Source organism: Talpa occidentalis, unplaced genomic scaffold, assembly GCF_014898055.3.
Source record: "Talpa occidentalis isolate TD23 unplaced genomic scaffold, MPIMG_talOcc4v2.1 talOcc4.9, whole genome shotgun sequence".
NCBI classification, from domain to species: domain Eukaryota; kingdom Metazoa; phylum Chordata; class Mammalia; order Eulipotyphla; family Talpidae; genus Talpa; species Talpa occidentalis.
Window position 1 is genome coordinate 116,628,146 of NW_023605305.1, and position 17,977 is coordinate 116,646,122.

The window sequence follows — 17,977 nt, forward strand, 5'->3', positions numbered from 1 at the left end:
CCCTAGTGCTGGAGCCACCTTGGACAGCAGGAGATGCCGGCCTCGGAGATTGAGTTTGGGAACGTTTACTCCCCTCAGGTTTTTGGTGCAGTTTGATAAAAATTGGTTTTCTTTTTTAAATGTCTGGTAGAATTTACCAGCAGAACCACCTGGTGCAGGGAGCCTGTGATGACCGACTTAATCTCCGACTTAATCTCTCACTTCCTTCCCGCATTTCCTGCTTCTGTGACTCAGTCTGGCTAGATGGTCTGTATCTGGTTTACCCAATTTATCCAGTTAGGGGCATAATGTTTCTCTCTTGCTCTTCTGTAGTACCCGCCGCGGACTTTCCTTTCTCACTGTTTATGGAAGGGCTCGTTCTTCCTTGTTAGTTCATCTGGCTAAAGATTTGTCCATTTTAAAAGAGCCGGTTCCTTTTGGAGGGTTGAGGATGACCGCCAGACGCCACATTGGCGTGAACGCCGAGGATGTTAGTCCCTGGATCCCTTGGGAAACGCCCTCGCTGCCCCCTAGGCGGGACACCGAGGGCTACGGGGCTGAGCGCTCGGGCACAGGCAGGGTTGGCAGAGGGCACTGGGCCCAGAAGCCAGGCTCCCCAGGATGGTTCCGCTCCACAGACAATCCATTTCCCGTTTAAATCTAAGCTAGCTGGGATTGGGTTTTCTGTCAGTTGCAAACAAAATAATCCTGAGAGACTCAGGCATTGAATAAGAGGTGGAATTGGAACCAAATCTTAAAGGTTGGTCAACCCCTTCTCCCCACTGCTCGGCTCTGCACTGAACCGCAGCGAGCATGGTGGGCGCGGGCGCAGCCGCTGGGTGCTCTGGACGGTCGCTGTTCCAGCCCCGGCAAACCCCGGTTCTGCTGCGGCAGGTGAGGCGGCACCAGCCATCTCGCTTCTACCCCGAGGCTATAAATGATTCAGGAGCCACAGGGGGCCAGGCCCCTGGGGGGCGTCCAGGTTGGTGGTGAGTCATGTCCCCTCCTGCGCTGACCAGCATGGCCGCCCTGCTGGGGAGGCCGCTCTTCTCTGGAAGCAGCCCTCTGCCCGCTCCGGGCTGCGGGTTCTCACCCAGGCTTCCTGTCTTGAGAGAAGCGTGGATTTACAGGTCTAGGAAATAGTCGGGGAAGACTGTTGCCCACACTGTTGCCCACAGGTCACGTGACCGGGTGTGGCCCGAGCATCAGCAGGCGCACAGCAGGAGGCAGCCGGGACCCCACGCCCGGCCATCTGGCCACATGTGGCCCTTTGTGGCCCCTTCCCACGTGGGGTCGCCCTCAGCCCTCCCCAGCCTTTGCGCTCACTCCCTCCTTATTCGCGTCTGCAGCGTGTTCATTAGAAGAATATCCAGTCCCTGGCGTCGCTCGTAGCGCATCTCCCTCGCCAGGATGCACCGTCACACATTTGTCCCCGAAGACCGAGGAATCAGGAGCCCCCTCTTCCTTCTCTGTCCCGGGGATCGTCTGACCACTCACCTGCTCAGGGGAGCCTGGTTGTTTCCAGCTTGAGGCAGTTACAGGTGAAGCTGCTGGGCCCCAGGGCCCAGGCTGTGCAAGCACATCCTCTGAGATGGTGCAGGCATGTCCATGAGCACATCTCCCACCTGCTTTAGTTTATTTTTGCATTCGAGAGCTGGGGTGCAGGCCAGAGGTACAGGGAGTGAGAGGACTCACCAGAGACAGAGTGGGGAGCAGAACTGGCAGATCCATTGAAATCCACTGCTGAGGGGAGCGGTGGGGAGACAGGAGAGGTCTGCTGCGCCCTGTGGGTCAGCTCCCTGGCCGGGATCGAACTCAGGCTGCAGCAGCGACAGCCTGAGCTAAGCCCCCAAGCCACAGGAGGCCCCACCTGCTTCATTCTTTCATGAGGCGCCAGGCTGTTTCCTCCGAGTGGCCCCACGAGTCTGCCTTCCCCCAGGACGGGGTCGAGGCACCAGTGTTTGCTGGATTCTCACGCGTATCTGGTGGGTTCACTCTTTTCTTGCCATTTTAAAATGTGTGTAGTGACATTTCATGCGGCGTTAATTAGCATTTCCCTAAAGGCTAATGGTATTCAAGCCCTCTCCGCGCGCTTATCGCCCGTTTATCTTCGTGGAATCTGTACCTGGTGCCCATTTTCTGACTCAATTGTTAGATATTTTATGTTACATTTCCCGAGTGTTTTCTCTGTTTTGCGACACTGGTCACTCACAGAGCGGTGTCCTTGCCTCGCCCGGCTCCCTCTCACGGCGGACGCCCGAGACGAGGGTCTGGTGCTCGGTCCCTTTCCTGGGCCGAGTTCCTGTCGCTCTCAGCCCCGGCCGAGCCGGTGCCGTGCGTCCTCGCGCTGTTGTCTAAGTGCCTGTCGCTTCAGTCTGCGACCGCTCCGCGGTGACTCCTCTGCCCGGCGGGGCCTTAGCCCATCCGTCCTCTCTTCCGGCTGCGGCCCTGGCGTCTTGGCCCCGGCCCCGGAGCTGCCCTGGACTTGGATCAGCATCGCGAGCATCTGTGCGTCCATCCTGGTCCTCACCGATGACCCGGCCCGTCTGCGCCTTCCTGGCGCCGTGGGCTTGTGTGGGGGCACGTGCAGGGAAGGATCCTCGGTGGGGTCCCCGTGGGCGGGGCTGGGAGTGGTGCTGCCTCATGGGAAACCGCAGGGGGCGGCCCTCGCCGGAGGCAGCCCCACGGCCCCGGAAAGGCTGCTGCAGGGTGCCCCCCCCCCCCCCCCCGAGAACAGGAGCCCGTGAGCCTGCCGGTCACTGGGTCACTGCGTGCTGCCGCAGCCCGGGCACCCTTCACCCGCCACGGACGCACACGCTTCACTCACCCCCCACCCCACCCCCGTGCCCTCCCGGGCTGCCCTCCCCCGTGGCCCTGGTGACAGGCGTGTTTTTCAGAGTCTGAGGTGACCTTCGCGCCGCTCTGCCGGCTTCTCTGCTTTGGTTACTCAGATTTCATGTAAGAGGAGCCGCCTGGCCTCTGCCTTTCGTGCCCTGACTTCCCTCACTCAGCACCGTCGCCTCGAGGCCCACGCACGCCGCCCCCGAGGCCCTGCTCTGTCCCTCCAGCCTGCTGAGCAGCGGCCGTGGGTGCTTCCCCGCCGGTTCTCTGCCCCGGACACCCAGTCCTCCGTGACTCGGCAGCCGTCGGTGCTGCCCTTTGCCCGGGGCCTGAGTCCTCCCGCACCAGTGCTCCCTGTTCTCTGGGAGAGCACCCCGCAGCGGCCGTTCTGGGCTGTGGGGCCTCCTCTGCCTCCAGCGAGGGCCTCCCCGTGCCATTTTCCACGAGTCAGCGCCACTCTCAGCCCCGTCCGCGGGGACCCCACCGAGGGTCCTTTCTGCACGTCCTTCCACATGCCTGCGGCTTTGTGTCTGGGGGGCCCTTCCCAGGGGCGAGGCGGCCCCGCCCGGTGGTGGGGGGTGACTCGGCGTGACCCATGGGCCTGCCCCGTGTGCCCTAGAGCAGTGTCTGTTTGGGGCTCTCGCCCAGTTTTTCGCCGGGTCGTCTGCCTGGCACTGTTGATTTGAGTGAGTTCCTCGTGCTTGAGAAACGAGCCCTCGCTGGCGTGTGGCGTCCAGAGCCCCTCTCCCGGTCTGCGGGTGGCCTGTTTGCTTCTGTGGCGTTTCCTTGACGCTTTCAAGGCCCAGAAGCTCTTTCACTGCACAGTCTTGATGCGGGTCTGTTCATTCCCAGGAACCGAGTCTTTATCAAATTGTTTTTCTCTAGTCATTTTCTCTATTTCTGCCATTCTAGTTATCGTTTCCTTCCCGCTGCTCATTTTGTCTCTTTCTAGGTGACTGGCATGAGCTCTGTAATGATTGAACAGTTTTCATCTTTTTTAATGTATACGTTGAGTACTAATAGTTTTCCTCACTGCACTGCTGTAGCTGCATCGTATGACTGTTGATATGTTGTGTCTGTGTATTTATCATTTGCATAAGGCTTTATTTTTCTAGAGCGATTTAAGATTTGCGCCAAGTTAGAGACACGGTGACTCCCCACGTGGCCCCATCTGCCACACGCGCACGGCTCCCCGGTTATCAACATGCCACCCCGGGCACACCGCAGTGTCACAGCTGACGGACTTCACAGGTGCCCCAGGCCCATGGCATGCATCACAGTTGCCCTGGCTGCTGTGTGAGCTCTAGACCAGACCACGTTTAGTGCCACTGTCAGGGGAGGGGGCGTGCGTGACATCGTCACACCTGCTCTGACTGGCCGGAAGCAGAGTGCTGCTGTCCTGCTTTCAGTGACAGACATGCTCTGGGAAGACTGCCTGCCCGATGTCAACTTGGTTTGTGTCCATAGATGCCTTCCTTTGCTTATAAAGCCTGAAGGTTCAAAAAAATGAACCAGGGACCAGAGAAAAAGAGGATGATGAGTTTTCCGTGGTTGGCGAGCCACGTGGCTAGCTGGGATGGGCCAGGCTCTGGTCAGCCCACAGGGGAGAGGCTGCAGTAGTGAGCTTGGGCAGTTTGGCTTTGGTGCAAATGGGAAGCCGTGGGAGTCTGAAGCTCAGGTCAGGGGCGCGTTCCGGATCGTCCCCTGTGACATGCTCACCTGAGCTGATGAGCTGGTGACCGGTGAGGCTCCCAGGGCTGGAGGCGGAGCGGCATCGCAGGTGGCACTGGCCCTTGACACGCTGTATGTGGCTTTTGGAACAGAGTTGTGCATGGTCAAAGCAGAGGCTGACCCAGACTTTTAAATACCTAATAGAAAAACACTGACAATTATTCACCGCAAGGCTAGGAGCACCGTCCCGTGGATCACCACATATACCTGTGATCTCCACAGTTTATTTCATAATGATGAATTATGCAATTAGGCTTCCGTCACTATAGATATAAACACCACAGAGAGGCTGATTACAGCTCCCTGTTCCCTTGGTGCATTTGCAGAATCAATTATGCAGTATCTTCAATATGACAAAGTGCGGGAGAGATGGCACAGGATTTTTTTTTATCCTCATTTTTGTATTGTAATTCGACAAGTAATTATCACCCCGGGCAAGACTCGCCGTGGCTGAGACAGGCCATGTGGGGGACGAAGACCAGAGCGAGACGCCTTTCCCAGGCTCGTCCTCGCCCCCTGCCCTGTGGTCTGTCTCCCCGGCTGCCTGCTGACTTGGAGCAAACATGTGGGATCATTTGGTTTAGGAGAATAATTTTTGAGGTGAAGTCGGATGACGCAGGACTGAGATATTTCTTCTAAAGCTTAAACACTTTTATAACCATCTAGTTTCTGCAGTGCACCATTTTAAAGTGACTTTTCATTTGACCCTCAAATGAAAAAAGAGATAAGCAAGAGGTTGCGAGGCTGAAGTGGGGGAGCTGAGCCGTCGGCTCCCTGCCTGTGCCACCTCTTCTGCGCAGGTGACCCCCGAGACGCACCTTCTGAAACTAGACCTGGTCGCAAACACGGCAGCTCTGCCTGACTCGAGTCTGTGTTTGCTTTCTCTGACTTTGCAGATGGGAACATCATTTGCTCGATCATTTATTCCTTGCATGTGTATTGCATGTCTGCACTGTCGAGCGCTGTGCTGTATGGAGGATACAGCAAGCGTGCTCGGGGGGGACTCGGTGTCTGCCAGCCTTGTTCTGCTGCCCTTTCAGTCTCTGTGCTCCATCCAGTGCCCCGCTAGCACCCATGCTGGTGTCCACGCTGGCGTCCACGCTGGCGTCCACACACACCAGGCGTCTTGTGTCCTCACTGCCCTTCTCTTCCCCACTCAGGGCCCAGCACTGGGGCTCGGCCTTCCTGACAACCCCCACAAGCAGAAGCACCCACCTGCCAGGCGCCCGTGGACGGATGCTAGAGAGCATGGGCGGCACCCCACAGACAGTGCGCCCTCTGCATCCCGGCCTCCCAGAGCCCCTGGCTGCAGAGGGGCCTCAGCAGCCACCTCCAGCCGCTCCTCGTTCTAGAGGCCTCTTCCTTTGAGGAAAGGCAGACCTCTCATCCCAAACTCATCCCTCCCCTCATGCCTCCAGCCGAGGACGCAATGCAGCACGGGCTGCGGTGCCAAACAGCACCCACAGGTGACCCAGCCAGGTGTGGCAGGCGCGGGCCCTGCATGTGGGGAGAGTGGACAGGCCGGCACACAGACGCCGCACCCGCATAGCCGCTGAGTTAGGTGTTTATTGGAATTTAGTCTCTACCAGCACATCTGCACGAGCACTGTGTGTGTGAGTGTGCATGCATGTGCGTGTGCACGTGTGTGTGTGTTCCCTAAAGGACCCCATGCTTGGGGGGGTGCACCGCCCTTGGCATTTGGGGGCTGGTGAGGGTGGGACGAAGCCATGGAAATACAAGGGGTCAGGTTTCCTGGCCTGTTCAGGGGAGAAGCCGAGCTTCACTTCAGAGCTGCGTTGCCCGTGGGGCAGCCCGGACGCGCTGTCTGTCTGTGAGGCCGCCCCGGGCAGGCTCGGCACCGCTGAAGTGGGTTAGTGGTTCCGTCCCACGTGGAGACGCCCCATCATGTGCTCTGGCTCATTGTACACAGCAGCCAAACGCCCCCTTCTTTCTGTCTAAACGCGTGAGGCCCAGGGAGCAGATTATCTGGGCGTCCTGGAGCTGCTTGTGAAGGTGCTGGACGCCAGCGGTCCCCCCGCCCGCCCCTGCCCCGCCTCCTTCCCGTCTGGCATCCAGTGATGGAGCTGCCCCGGCCCTGCAAAGCCTTAGGAAAGTGGTGCCGAGGCGGGGCGGCCCCTTGGGTGGGCTCGGGACCCGGCGAGCAGCCGGCTCAGCCCCGGGCCGCCCATCTCCCGTGAGAGCAGGACACGCTCCTGAGGCGCGGCAGGAGGCTGGAGGATCAGGGCGGCTGCAGCTGCCGAGACACTGCGAAAAATATCAAAGAATTCAGGAGACTCGAAGGTGTCGGCATGGAAGGCCGGACCCCGGCAGCAACGGGACGGAGCCTTTGCTTCACTCGCGCGGGGCTGGCAAACTCCTCCCGCGGCGAGAGAAACCCTCCCCACGCCCGGCCGGCGTGATGGGCTGGGGGCTGAGTTGAGGGGGGACGCAAGGAGGAGGGACCGTGTGTTGGAAATGATCTCGGGAACTGAACGTCACGGCTGGATGTGGAATGACACCCTGAGAATGTCCCCGGAACCGAGAGTGACATTTAAGCAACTGAAAACACCAGCGGAACGAAACTGACTCCCGGAGCACATTTACGTCCAGGCGGAGACGGCAGCACGAGCCGCTTCTGGAAAAGAAGGGGATTTGCGAGGACGTGGACGACGCGGCTGTCACCGCAGCCCCCTCCCTGGGGCCGCCCTGCTCGGCCCGCTGAGGTCCTCGGTGTCCCCGCTCGCCCCACAAATGCTGCCCTTTGGGTGGGGCCGAAGACCTTGCAGACCCTCACCTGACCCGGCCTCCGCTCCTTGCTTGCTCCCGGGCAGCTGGTCAGCGTGAGGCTCCGACCGCCCCCGGCCTGGGCCGTCTGCTCACCCTTTCCGCACCACAGACCTGTGTCCTCCGCTCCTCAAACACAGCGCAGCCGTGGAGCAAAGTCCGGTGGTCAGGCCAGAGCGGGGCTTGCTCCCCCCGGGCTGTGCTGGCCTCATGGCCCTGCCCATCACCAGCCGCCGTGGATTTTCCACTGGACTCTCACCTGTTTGGAGTGGACTTAATCCACACTGCCCACGGGCACGCGTTTAGACAGAAAGAAGGGGCCGTTTGGCTGCTGTGTACAATGAGCCAGAGCACATGATGGGGCGCCTCCATGTGGGACGGAACCACTAACCCACTTCAGTGGTGCAGAGCCCGCCCAGGGCGGCCTCACAGACAGTGCGTCCGGGCTGCCCCATTGGGGTGGCACCAATGGCCCCCGGCTCTAAGAGTCGGTTGGTTACAAGCCACCTGCCAAGGCGAGCAAGCCTGCCTGCTGGTGCCGCACGCAGCATCCCGGGGCTCCCAGGGACCTGTGCCTTCTGGGCAGTGAGCACGGCCCGGGACACACAAGGCCGGTGCTGGCCTGGCCGTGGGGGTGGCACCTGCCCGTGGGCACTGTGGTAAGGAGGCTGGCCCTGGAGGTGACGTCCATCCTCCAGTGCCCACAGGTCCGTGCTGTCCCCTGGGCCCCGCAGTCGCACACACATCTCGTCTGCCCAGCAGCCCTGAGGGTTTGAGTCCGGCGGAGATGCTGCTCCCCATCCCATTCCCAATGCGCCACTTGAGGGGCTTGGATCTGTTTTGCGTATTTTGCACTCACTATGGAATTTAAAAAAGGACACATACCTCCTGTGGCCTATTCCTTAAAAAGGCGGGACTGTAGCCGGTTGTTGCTCTGCTTGTCTGGGGTCAGGATTCCTTGCCCCTCCCCCCATAACCACATGCTGTTGAACAAGGGCTGCACAGCGGGACAGGCAGCGGGCCTCTCTCAGATTTGCCTGGATCTGCTTCCAGACGCCCATTACCAACCACGTCAAACGCCCAAGCCCAGGAGTCCAGAATGTTCCGTTTCCAGATGGCCTGATGGAGTGCCTCCCTGGCTGGCGCCCACACGTGTGCAGCACTAGGAGTGGGTCACAGTCTGGTACTTGTGAGGGGAATGTGAGGCTCAGGGTTCCATGGAAGGGGGGCGTCAGAGCTGGTTTGTTAGCTCATATCTCACCAAAGCCTTAACACTTGGGTTGTTAAGCCCCAGAGAACCTGAGAAAAAATAAAGGTGAGAGAGATGAATAATCAGGCGTGAATAAATCACACCACCATCACGGTCACCTCCGGCCTCTGTGATCCTAGTAACATATTCAGAATGTGACTGTCCAGGCTTCCCAACACTACTTACTGAAGAGACTTTCGTCACTTCCTTATAAACTCTTGGGTCTTTTGTCATAAATTAGTTGTCAGCACATGTGTGGCTTTACTTCTGGGTCACCAAATTTGTTCCACTTATCTGTATGTCTGCTTGTAGTCTAACACCATGCTGTTTTAATTACTGTCACTTTGCAGTGTAGTTGAAGTTAAGAAGGAGGTTCTTTTTTCTCAGGATATTTTGTGCTATTTGGGGACTTCTAGAGTGCCAATAAATTTAATTATTTTGTTGTATTTCTGTGAATAATACCATTGGGATTTTGATAGGGATGTCGCTGAATCTGTATATTACTTTAGCTAATCTATTCATTGTAATGATGTTATTCTTCCAATCTATGAACACGGAATATCTTTCTATCTCGTTGTGTCTTCTGTTTCTTTCAGCAATGTCACAGTTTTCAGTGTACATGATTTTCACATCTTTGATTAAAGCTGCCCAATTCAGTCCTTTGCCAAAAAATTGACCCTTTGATCATTGACCTATGACCACTTCCCTTCTGATCACCACTCACTGGACTTACAGTTTAAAAGTTTGTGTTTTAGTTGGTTGATTGGTTCATTGGGTTTCTCTGTACATCATACAGAGTGAGTGGAATCATGTGGTATTTGTCTTTCTACATCTGACTAATCAGATGGAGACTAATTACTAGTCATAATACTCCGTAGGTCCATCCTCATTGAAAATGGAGGCTAATTACTTACAATACTCTCTAGGTCCATCCATTTTAAATATATGACGTGGCGTGTGTTTTCAGGTGGAGTGTTAAGTACCTTAAATATTATATATCAACAAAATCTCAAAGCAACCCTACGGGACATAATAGTCATTCGTGAGCAGAAGTAAACTCAAAGTTTAGAGATATTGACTGAATTATCTAAAATCAAACTATGGTTAAGGACTGAAACTATACTTTTATTCAAAGGCCAGCTTTTGCCAAAGTCAAAAAAACTCTTATTATGCTGTGCCGCAGTTATTTTCGCTGTACCTAGTCCCAAGCTGTGAGCTTTATGAAGGCAGGAACTAAGTATATTGCACTCGATTTATAAACCTTATACTCACTCCAAGGAGCAGGTACTGAATAAATGTATATTAAATGCATAAATGAGCCAATGAGTCCTGTTGGTAAATGCACTTAATATGACTTTAATTGTATGAGGCGCTTTGGCAACACTTTATGAGGAGACAGTGTGTCTCCTTAGACGATGATTTACAGGTGTCCCCACTGTCTAAAAGTAGAACATTCCTTCTTGGTATGACTTGGTAGGCTATTTTTGGGGACTGAAAATACTTAAAAATTTTCCGTATAAACTAATGGTAATGGCATTCCCTGACCCTAAAAATTACCTAGCAAATCATAGCAAATAGGAATATTCTATTCTGGGCTGGGAGGGGAAACACATACTTAGTTTAAACTTGGGAGGCAGAGGTTGGAAGAACAGGGGTCAAATCTTTCAGCCTCTCTTGATGTCTCACCACATCTGCAGACCCTGCAGCTGCACACGGGGGTGGCTGTTCCTCCCTGAGGCTAAGCGCGCTGAGGAGCTATTGGGCGCACATGAGCGTGAGAGGCCGTTGTCCATCGGCTGATGGACGGGCGCTGTGGGCGGGCGAAGCCAGACAACGCTGACTGCTGCTGTGGTGGGACTCAAAGTCCCGGAAATTTGCTCAGAAATTGTTTGGATTTTCCATAAGGTCCGGGAGGAGTCGCTGCTCCTGGTAGCGGCCAGAGTATGTATTTAAAGTGCAGGCTAAAACGGGGGCGCGCTCCCCACTGACCTGTCTGCCTAGTCACGCTGGACCCAGGGTGCCAATTACCGGCAGGCTCGGGGCCTGTGTTTCTCTGCCACCGTCTTGCTCAGTCCTAGGGCGTGTCAGGGTCACCGTCTGAGCCAGAACGTCTTTCTGTTTCACCTCAGGATACTGCTTGGTAAACAGCATAATTTTTAGCATCAGGAAAAATAAGAACAGCCGCGTCTCTCACTGGCGTAACCTCGGGATGTCACGTCGCTTTGGGTCAGACTCTACCTTTCACGTCAAGCAGGTGACACCCAACTTGCGAAAGAACATCGCGGAAGAGGCGCGAGGGTGGGGGGTGGGGGGGCACCCCTGCTCCCAGGGCTGCAGCGCCCCAGGGCAGTGTTCCTGCTGGGAGCAGTGACACCGGGAGACATAGAAAACTCTAAGAAGGGGCCCGGCCGGCATTTGAGAGTGGGGTGCGCCGCGGGGCCTGGGAGCCTCGGCTTTCTGGGCGCACAGGAGCTTCTTGGCTGCGGCGTGTGGCGTATCCCTGGGCCGAGTCAGCCGCCCCTTGCCTGCCTGGGGCAGCGGCGCGGTCCCCGGCAGGGCGGGCACAGGCGGGCACACAGGTGCCCCAGCTTCCAGCCCAGGACCTTGAGAGTGGAGCCTCGGGAAGGGGGCCTGCGCTGGGCAGGGCGCGCCTGGGCGGGGCAGTGGCCGCCTGAGTCTCCGGGATGGGCCTCGGGAGCACCTGCGCCGGGGACACGCTGCGGCCTTGTGCCCACACACGGGCCCGCGTCAGGCCGCACAAAATGCTCTGGGTGTGACAGTCCCGAGCGTGGCCAGCTGGGAAAGGGCGACGCCTGGAGACACCCGGGGTGCTGGCGCGGAAGCCGCCCTGACGGGCCCTGGAGCCTCGGTCCCCGTGACAGCCGAGGGAGCGGCTCCGGGTGCGGGCTCCGGGGTGTGGAGAGTTTTAAGGCGCTTTCATTGTGCGGGAAGTGGAGAAAAGCACTAATTTATGATAAATGCTAATAACGTAATAATATTAGCATTAGAGTGATTCATTTAAAGTGTCTAATAAGTGATAGTGAAAAGAAAAATGGCAAAAATAACAAAGAGCAAAGCAAGACTAGATTAATTTTAAAGGGGCGAGTGAAGACGGGGGTGGGGGGGGGCAGAGGGGAGTCCCGTAGAAAACAGGGTCGATTTCTGCACTGAGCCCAGATAGTGACGTGTCATGTGCATCTTAGTGAACAAGCTGTTCCGTTTCTGAGATTATGCGTGAGACCAGATTTTAAAGACTGGCACGTGGTGCGCAGGAGACACAATTTAAAGAGTAGGAACACGTGAAAAGTGAGTTAAAAGTACAAAAGAAAATGGACTCTGCAAACCCATGAGAGTCGCTTTGTTAAGCCAACACCAAACAACGTCCAGCCTAAAGGCAGACGTTCTGGAGATCACGTCGACAGGTTCACTATGATGAGAGACTTGACCCCGCGCCACACCCAACGGGTTCAAACTATAAAACCAGCCGAAGAACCTGACCTATAGAAAAGGAGAATGAGCCCAATCAATAATCATTGCAAGAGATTTTTAACATCTCTCGGTACCTGATAGAGCAAAGAATTCAGTAATAATATCAAAGATTTTTATAACACAATTAACCAAATCAATCACACATAGATGCAGCCAGCAGTATCAGTTTTTAAAAAATCTACATGGAATATTTTCAATGTTGGCCATTTCATATTGAAACTACTATATAACCTTCTCCCCCAAAACCTCCTGTTTGGAGTCTGTGCCCTGGGAGAACTCCTGGGGAGCACCCCCAGACAGCAGGGAAGACCGAGGGACTCTGTGCCCACCCTCCGGAGCGAGGAAGAGAAAAGGCCAGTCTGCCCATTTTATGAGGCCAGGACAACCTGGAAGCCAGTGCGGGAAAAGGCCTTGTGAAGCCAGAAAGTCACACGCCGACCTCTGCTAGGACGTGGTCATAAACCTCTTCAATAAGACAGTGGAGGGACGGGGTCACACGCTGGTGCTTCTGGGAACACAAGATGTGCTTGACCTTGGCAAGCCAGTCGGCGTAAATCACAGCATTGGAAGAAGCGGGAGAGGTGCCATGTGACGATCACAGTGGAAGCAGAGGACAGACAGGGTGACATCCAGGGGTGGGTCATTATTTATATTAAAAAAACTCAGAGCAAACCTATGCAGGGCTTTCCCCACCTGGTCAGGAGTATCTGCAAAAATGTCTACAAAATGAGTCCACTTCATGGTGAAAACGGAACGTTTTCCCTGGGGTGTTGAGGAAAAGGCAGCCGCGTTGAGCCTCTCCCGGCAGCCTAGGCCGGGCAGCGCGGCACAGCAGGAGACGGCGCAAGCCTCAGGACAGAGGAAGTAAGAGGACTCGGCCACCCTGACGTGTGGCGTCCCCGTGGATCTGCAGGGAAGTGATGGAATACACAGGGCGGCGACATTAGAGAAAAGGCAAATAGAAAAATGCCAGCTTTTTAAAGATACGATTCACAATTGCCTAAAACAATCTAATGGGGGTGAATGAAGCCCAGAGCAGCCCCGAGCGGCCACGGGGCTCACAGACCACCATGGAGGCCGCTGGCCCCGGCTCCCGGCTGCCCCGCGCCCACGCCACGGGACCGATGCCACAGCAGCGCCGGCCCCTCAAGGAGCTGCAACCTGAAACAAAACCAGCTCGTCAAATCAGCAAGTGACCGGCCGCGGGGCGTGGAGGCAAGGCGGGCGGGCGCCGACAGCCCCGAGGAAGCTGGGGGGGCGGACGCAGAGCGAGGCCGGCTCAGCACGAAGCACAGTGGCCAGCAGGGCTGCGGTCAGCGCCAGAACGCGCAGAGACCGCGGGGACAGGAGAGTGAGGAGAGGCAACACCTCGTGTCGGGGCACAGGCGGGAACCGGGTAACACGGCTGCTGGGCGATGCCTCCCGAAGGTGGGCGGGTCGTGCTTGCAGAATCTGTGGGCGCATCACCCACAGAGGAGCGAGGGTGCAGGGGACCCCGCTAGTAGGGAGACATTCCCAAGTCCAGCCCTCCCCGGGCTACCCTGTGCGGTGGCAGGGGTGCGGGAAGAGAAGTTCCCCAAACGGGCAGGACCTCGTGGCTGGCGGTGGGCGCCGGGGTGGCGTCCCAGGAGCGCGGCTCGGCCTCCAGAGCTGGGGGCCTGGGAGGCAGGTGCTCCCTGGAGTTCAGAGGGACGCAGCCCCAACGGCTGGCTTTGAGCCTCGCCGGGGAGTGTCAGTTGGGCCTTCCAGCCAGATGACAATTGTCCTAAATGTCCCCGGCTGGCAGTTTTTGTCTTTTAGCACCTTTGGTGATGTCATCCCGCCCTCTGGCCTGAGTGTCTGCTGAGAAGTCGCATCAAAGTCTGATCCAGGTGCATGTGTAGCTTAGTTATTTTCCTAGCAATCAAAAATTTTCGTCTGTATCTTTGTTTATAGTTTAACAATGACGCGTCTGGGTAAGGAGCTTTTTTTGCACTTAGAAATTTGGGCTCTTTTAGCGACTTGAACGTCCACGTTTAATTCTTTCATCAGGTTTGCCAAGTTCCCAGCTACGATTTCTCTTAACGGGGGTCTCTGCTCCCCGCTGTCTCTCTTCACCTCTGGAATTCCCATTGGCCTTATCTTTCTGCTTCTAGCAGAATCTGCCGTTCCTCAGAGGTTCTTCATTTTCTTCCATCTTATTTGTGTCTTCAGTTTCCGAGATTCTCTCTTCTGTCGGCAGAAGTCTTTATCTTCTCAGCTTTGTACGCTTGTCTTTATTTCATTCCGCGTCTTTTGCGTGTTTTTAAATGTCTTATTCTCTTCAACGAAGAACTATTTCTGTTCCTGCATCTCTTTTCTAAGATCCTGCACCTGCCTTGCTGTGTCTGCCCCTCCAGGGCGGCTTGGAGTTCTTAAAAAATTGTTATCCTAAAATGCGTCTGTCACATCCGTGAGTCTGTCCTTCCTCCCGCGCTTGCAGCCACTCTCAGCTCCGCCATCTGTGCGGACGCTCCTTGTCTGCAGGCAGCTGGGGCACCTTATTTCTCCCGCCAGGCCAGCGGGGCGCTATGGATTTAACTTCGTTTGTTGATCTCCTTTGTTTAGCTTGGCAGCAGGGAAGGAGGGAGGAGGTGCTGGAGTCCAAACTTGCTGTCAGTCTGGCAGGGACAGAGGTGTGGCGCCGCGCACTCCCTCCCCGCAAAGCCAACCGGGACCCCTGGTCCCCAGCTCCCGCCCCCCACCCTGGGCAGCAGTGGTGTGGCCCCCCTTGGGCTGTTATGAGAAGGACTAGCCACTCCCTGGAAGCTGCTCCGAGGGGGAGGGGGGTGGCCAGGCCCCCCAGAGAGTGCGAGGCGGGGCACCCTCCCCGCAGGGGCGCGCATGTAAGTGCACATGATGGTTCTTTGTGGAAAATTTATCCTCAAATCAATAGAAAACACAGGGCGGGAGGTTGCACGGAACCACAGCCTCTCTCACACTCAAGCTGAACATCCCAAGCTGCAGCCAGTGAGCTGCGCGTGCAGGGGCTACTGGGGCGAGAAACTGGGGGCCTTCAGGGCAGCGCGGGGCGCCTCGCCCTGCGAGACAAGACCCTGTGGGCAGGCCGGGAAGCCGCAGTCAGGACGGCGTACTCTGGGGCCTCGTGGGGGTGTCTTTCCTGAGGCGGTCAGGCCTGTGCTGTGAAAACAGAAAGCACTTGAGGGCCATGAGAAGCAGGAGACCTTGAGCGCCAGGGCTAGCACCCCGTGCCCTGAAGTGGGGGCCCAGCACAGCTCAAGGCGCAGCTCGCCTTTGCTGTGTTCAGAGGCCCGGTTTACGATGCTGTGCGACTCGGGGTGCAGACTCACCTTCAGGTGTCTGCTCCCACCCCCCCAGTCTGTGGGCCCCTCTCGCTGTGACCCCCACGGCAGGGACCCCGGCTCTGCAGTCGGGGCTCAGGGGTGCGTTTGGCTGGGCCCTGCCCGCTCCCAGGCGTGCTTCCCGCGCGGTCCTCGCGAGGCGCTCCAGGTCGTCTTTCCCCTGTGGTGTATTCTGCTCGCGGCATCATGTGGGCAGAGCACTGCCCTGAAGAGGCCTCGAAACAGAGCAACCCCGAGTGGCGACTTGTCTGGATGTCACCCCCGCCCGGGAGCCTGGTCCGTCCGGCCCCCCAGAGCAGGGGAAGGCCTCAGACCCGTGCCGGCGGGCCCTCCCCGGCGAGGCGGGCGTCTGGGCGCCAACTGGGCTTAAACTCCACAGCTACACGTGGCCGGGCCTCGAGCCCGCTGCTCCATGACTCTGGCAGGGCAGGCAGAGCGGGTCCCCAGATAGAACTGCCATCCCGCTCTGGGTCCCCTCCACCCCACGGTCATCACACTGCACCTTTCCTGTCGGCCCCAGTGGATTGCAGGTCCCTGGGGTGGAGGCCATGCCTGTTATATTTAAATGGCTCTCCATGCAGCACACTCAGCGAAGGCCGCTTGTCACAGCACGACCCCCGTGAGGAGAGACGCAGGCAAACAGGAGCTCTGGCCGTGCCAGGGGAGATGCGGGAGGTTGAGGGACCAGCAAGGCGTGACCAGAGGGAGAGACACTGGACCCTGCAAAAGCAGGTTGGGCTGGGGAGTGTCATGAGGCCCAGTGTCTCCTCGGGGCGTCTCAGGCCAGGCTCGTGCCTCCTGCAGGGGCCGGACACGGGACCCCTGCTTCCCTGACGTGACATTGCAGGGGAGGGCCAGGCCCTCGAGGAAGACACCGCTGGGATGTTGAAGACAGCGCGTTTGGGGGGACAGAGACCTGACACTGGGGGGCCTCGCTAAGGCAATGCCCTCAGCCGTCTCAGGACAGTGAATGTGCTGGGGGTGCTGAATTTGGTGGTATCCGCATTTGGGGCTCCGGGGCCGTCACCCCCAGACCTGCTGGTAGGCTCAGTGCTAGCGTCGCTCAGCTTCCTGGTGGGGGTGACAGTGGACTCTTCTGTGCTGAGAATCACAGTTCTTCTTAACCAAAGTGGAGGCCCGGTCAGTAGGAGGGCTCGGAGGAGCCTTCCTGGAGTTGGAACAAGGAGACACCCTATTTCTCTATAATTATTGGATTTTTTTTTTTTTTTACCATATCTGTAAAAAAAAAATGCCTGGAAGTAAGCTAGTTCACATTGGAGATAGAAAGAGCTCAAGCTTCAATAACTGCAGAAGACAAATAGTACTTATTCTGGATGGAAAAAATTGTACAAGCCTCTCTGATTTTATCCTTTATGAATAAGAAGGGGAAATAATTAATAAAAAGCTTCCTAATGTTATAAGATCTAAGTCTCTTTCCAGCCCTGAGGATAGAAGTGACTCTAAGCATAGAAGGGAAAGCGCTTCCTCTGCCACTTCCTACTTTAGGCTTTAAATAAAGGGAGTATTTTTATTGCAATTGGACTATGAATTTTACAAAATTACCAATAACTGAAGACAGAGAAGATCCAGAGAGGACTATAATTTTGTGTGCAGTGAAGTGACCTTTAAATGGAAAGTGCTAGGTGGGTTCTGAAGGGCTCTGTGGTTCTCACAGGTGAAGGAAACTCGTGGGGAGACAGGCGAGGAACCGTGGACTCAATGCTTGTCTCTTTTCTGGAATGGTCCGTGAAGTACCTTTATTAACTGCAGCAATAAGGAATGTGGCCTTCTCAAAAATTCAGAATTCTGAGCACATAGTGTTGCTAATTACAAAAATAATGAATACATGCAGTTTCCTGTCTTCATAATTATTTTATGTTTTCTTCTTTTGCAAAACACAAGGCAGTTACCTGCTGAGATGCAATTCCTCATCCACAGAGGAAACCAAATTGTCAGCTGCAGCTCGCTGGAATCAATAAATAGTCCTAGGTTAATGCTTGTAACTGAAGCACACCGTAAAAATCAAGGCAGATGTGTTTGAATTGGAGGAGGGAAGCATTTCTATTATCTTGCTTTCCATCGAGCAGTGTGGATGCGAAGACCAGCTTGCTGGGGCATGGCCATGGGGCGCAGGCGGAGGAGCGCGGAGCTCCGCGTGCCTATTCACAGGGCTCGTTTCTTTCCTCAGTGGCTCACTCACAGAGAACTCTCAGAGGCGAGCTCTGGCGTTTATGGAATTCAATTTAAAAAAAGTTACCCATGATAACATAGAGGAGCACTGTGGTCGTTTGGAAGCCGTCCTGAGAAGCGCTTGGTGACGGTTAGTGGGTCTTCTAGGCCCACTGTCCCCTCGGCCCCCTTTGTTTTGAACCAAATGAAGTTTCCCCGAGTGGCAGGGGTATTATTACAGCGGTTCTCAAACCTCAGTGTAGACAAAGTCTCCTCCAGGACTTCTTTAAAATGCAGATTCCCAGTCCTGTGCTAGTGAAATTAACTCATGTGGCCCAGAGCGGGTTCTGCGCCCAGAGCCTTCATTCAGCAGTTAGTCCTGGCGTGTGTTTTC

The 17,977-nt window shown here is 56.0% G+C and overlaps 1 protein-coding gene across 1 annotated transcript in view; it reads left to right on the forward strand.

Annotated features, from left to right (window-relative positions):
- Positions 1-430: 430 nt before the first annotated feature.
- LOC119236926 (uncharacterized) overlaps positions 431-17,977 on the forward strand; it is a 29,638-nt gene continuing 12,091 nt past the window's right edge. The window contains exon 1 of the mRNA XM_037500857.1: positions 431-554. Within this exon, the coding sequence (XP_037356754.1) occupies positions 431-554 (124 nt within the window). The remainder of the gene's footprint in view (positions 555-17,977) is intronic.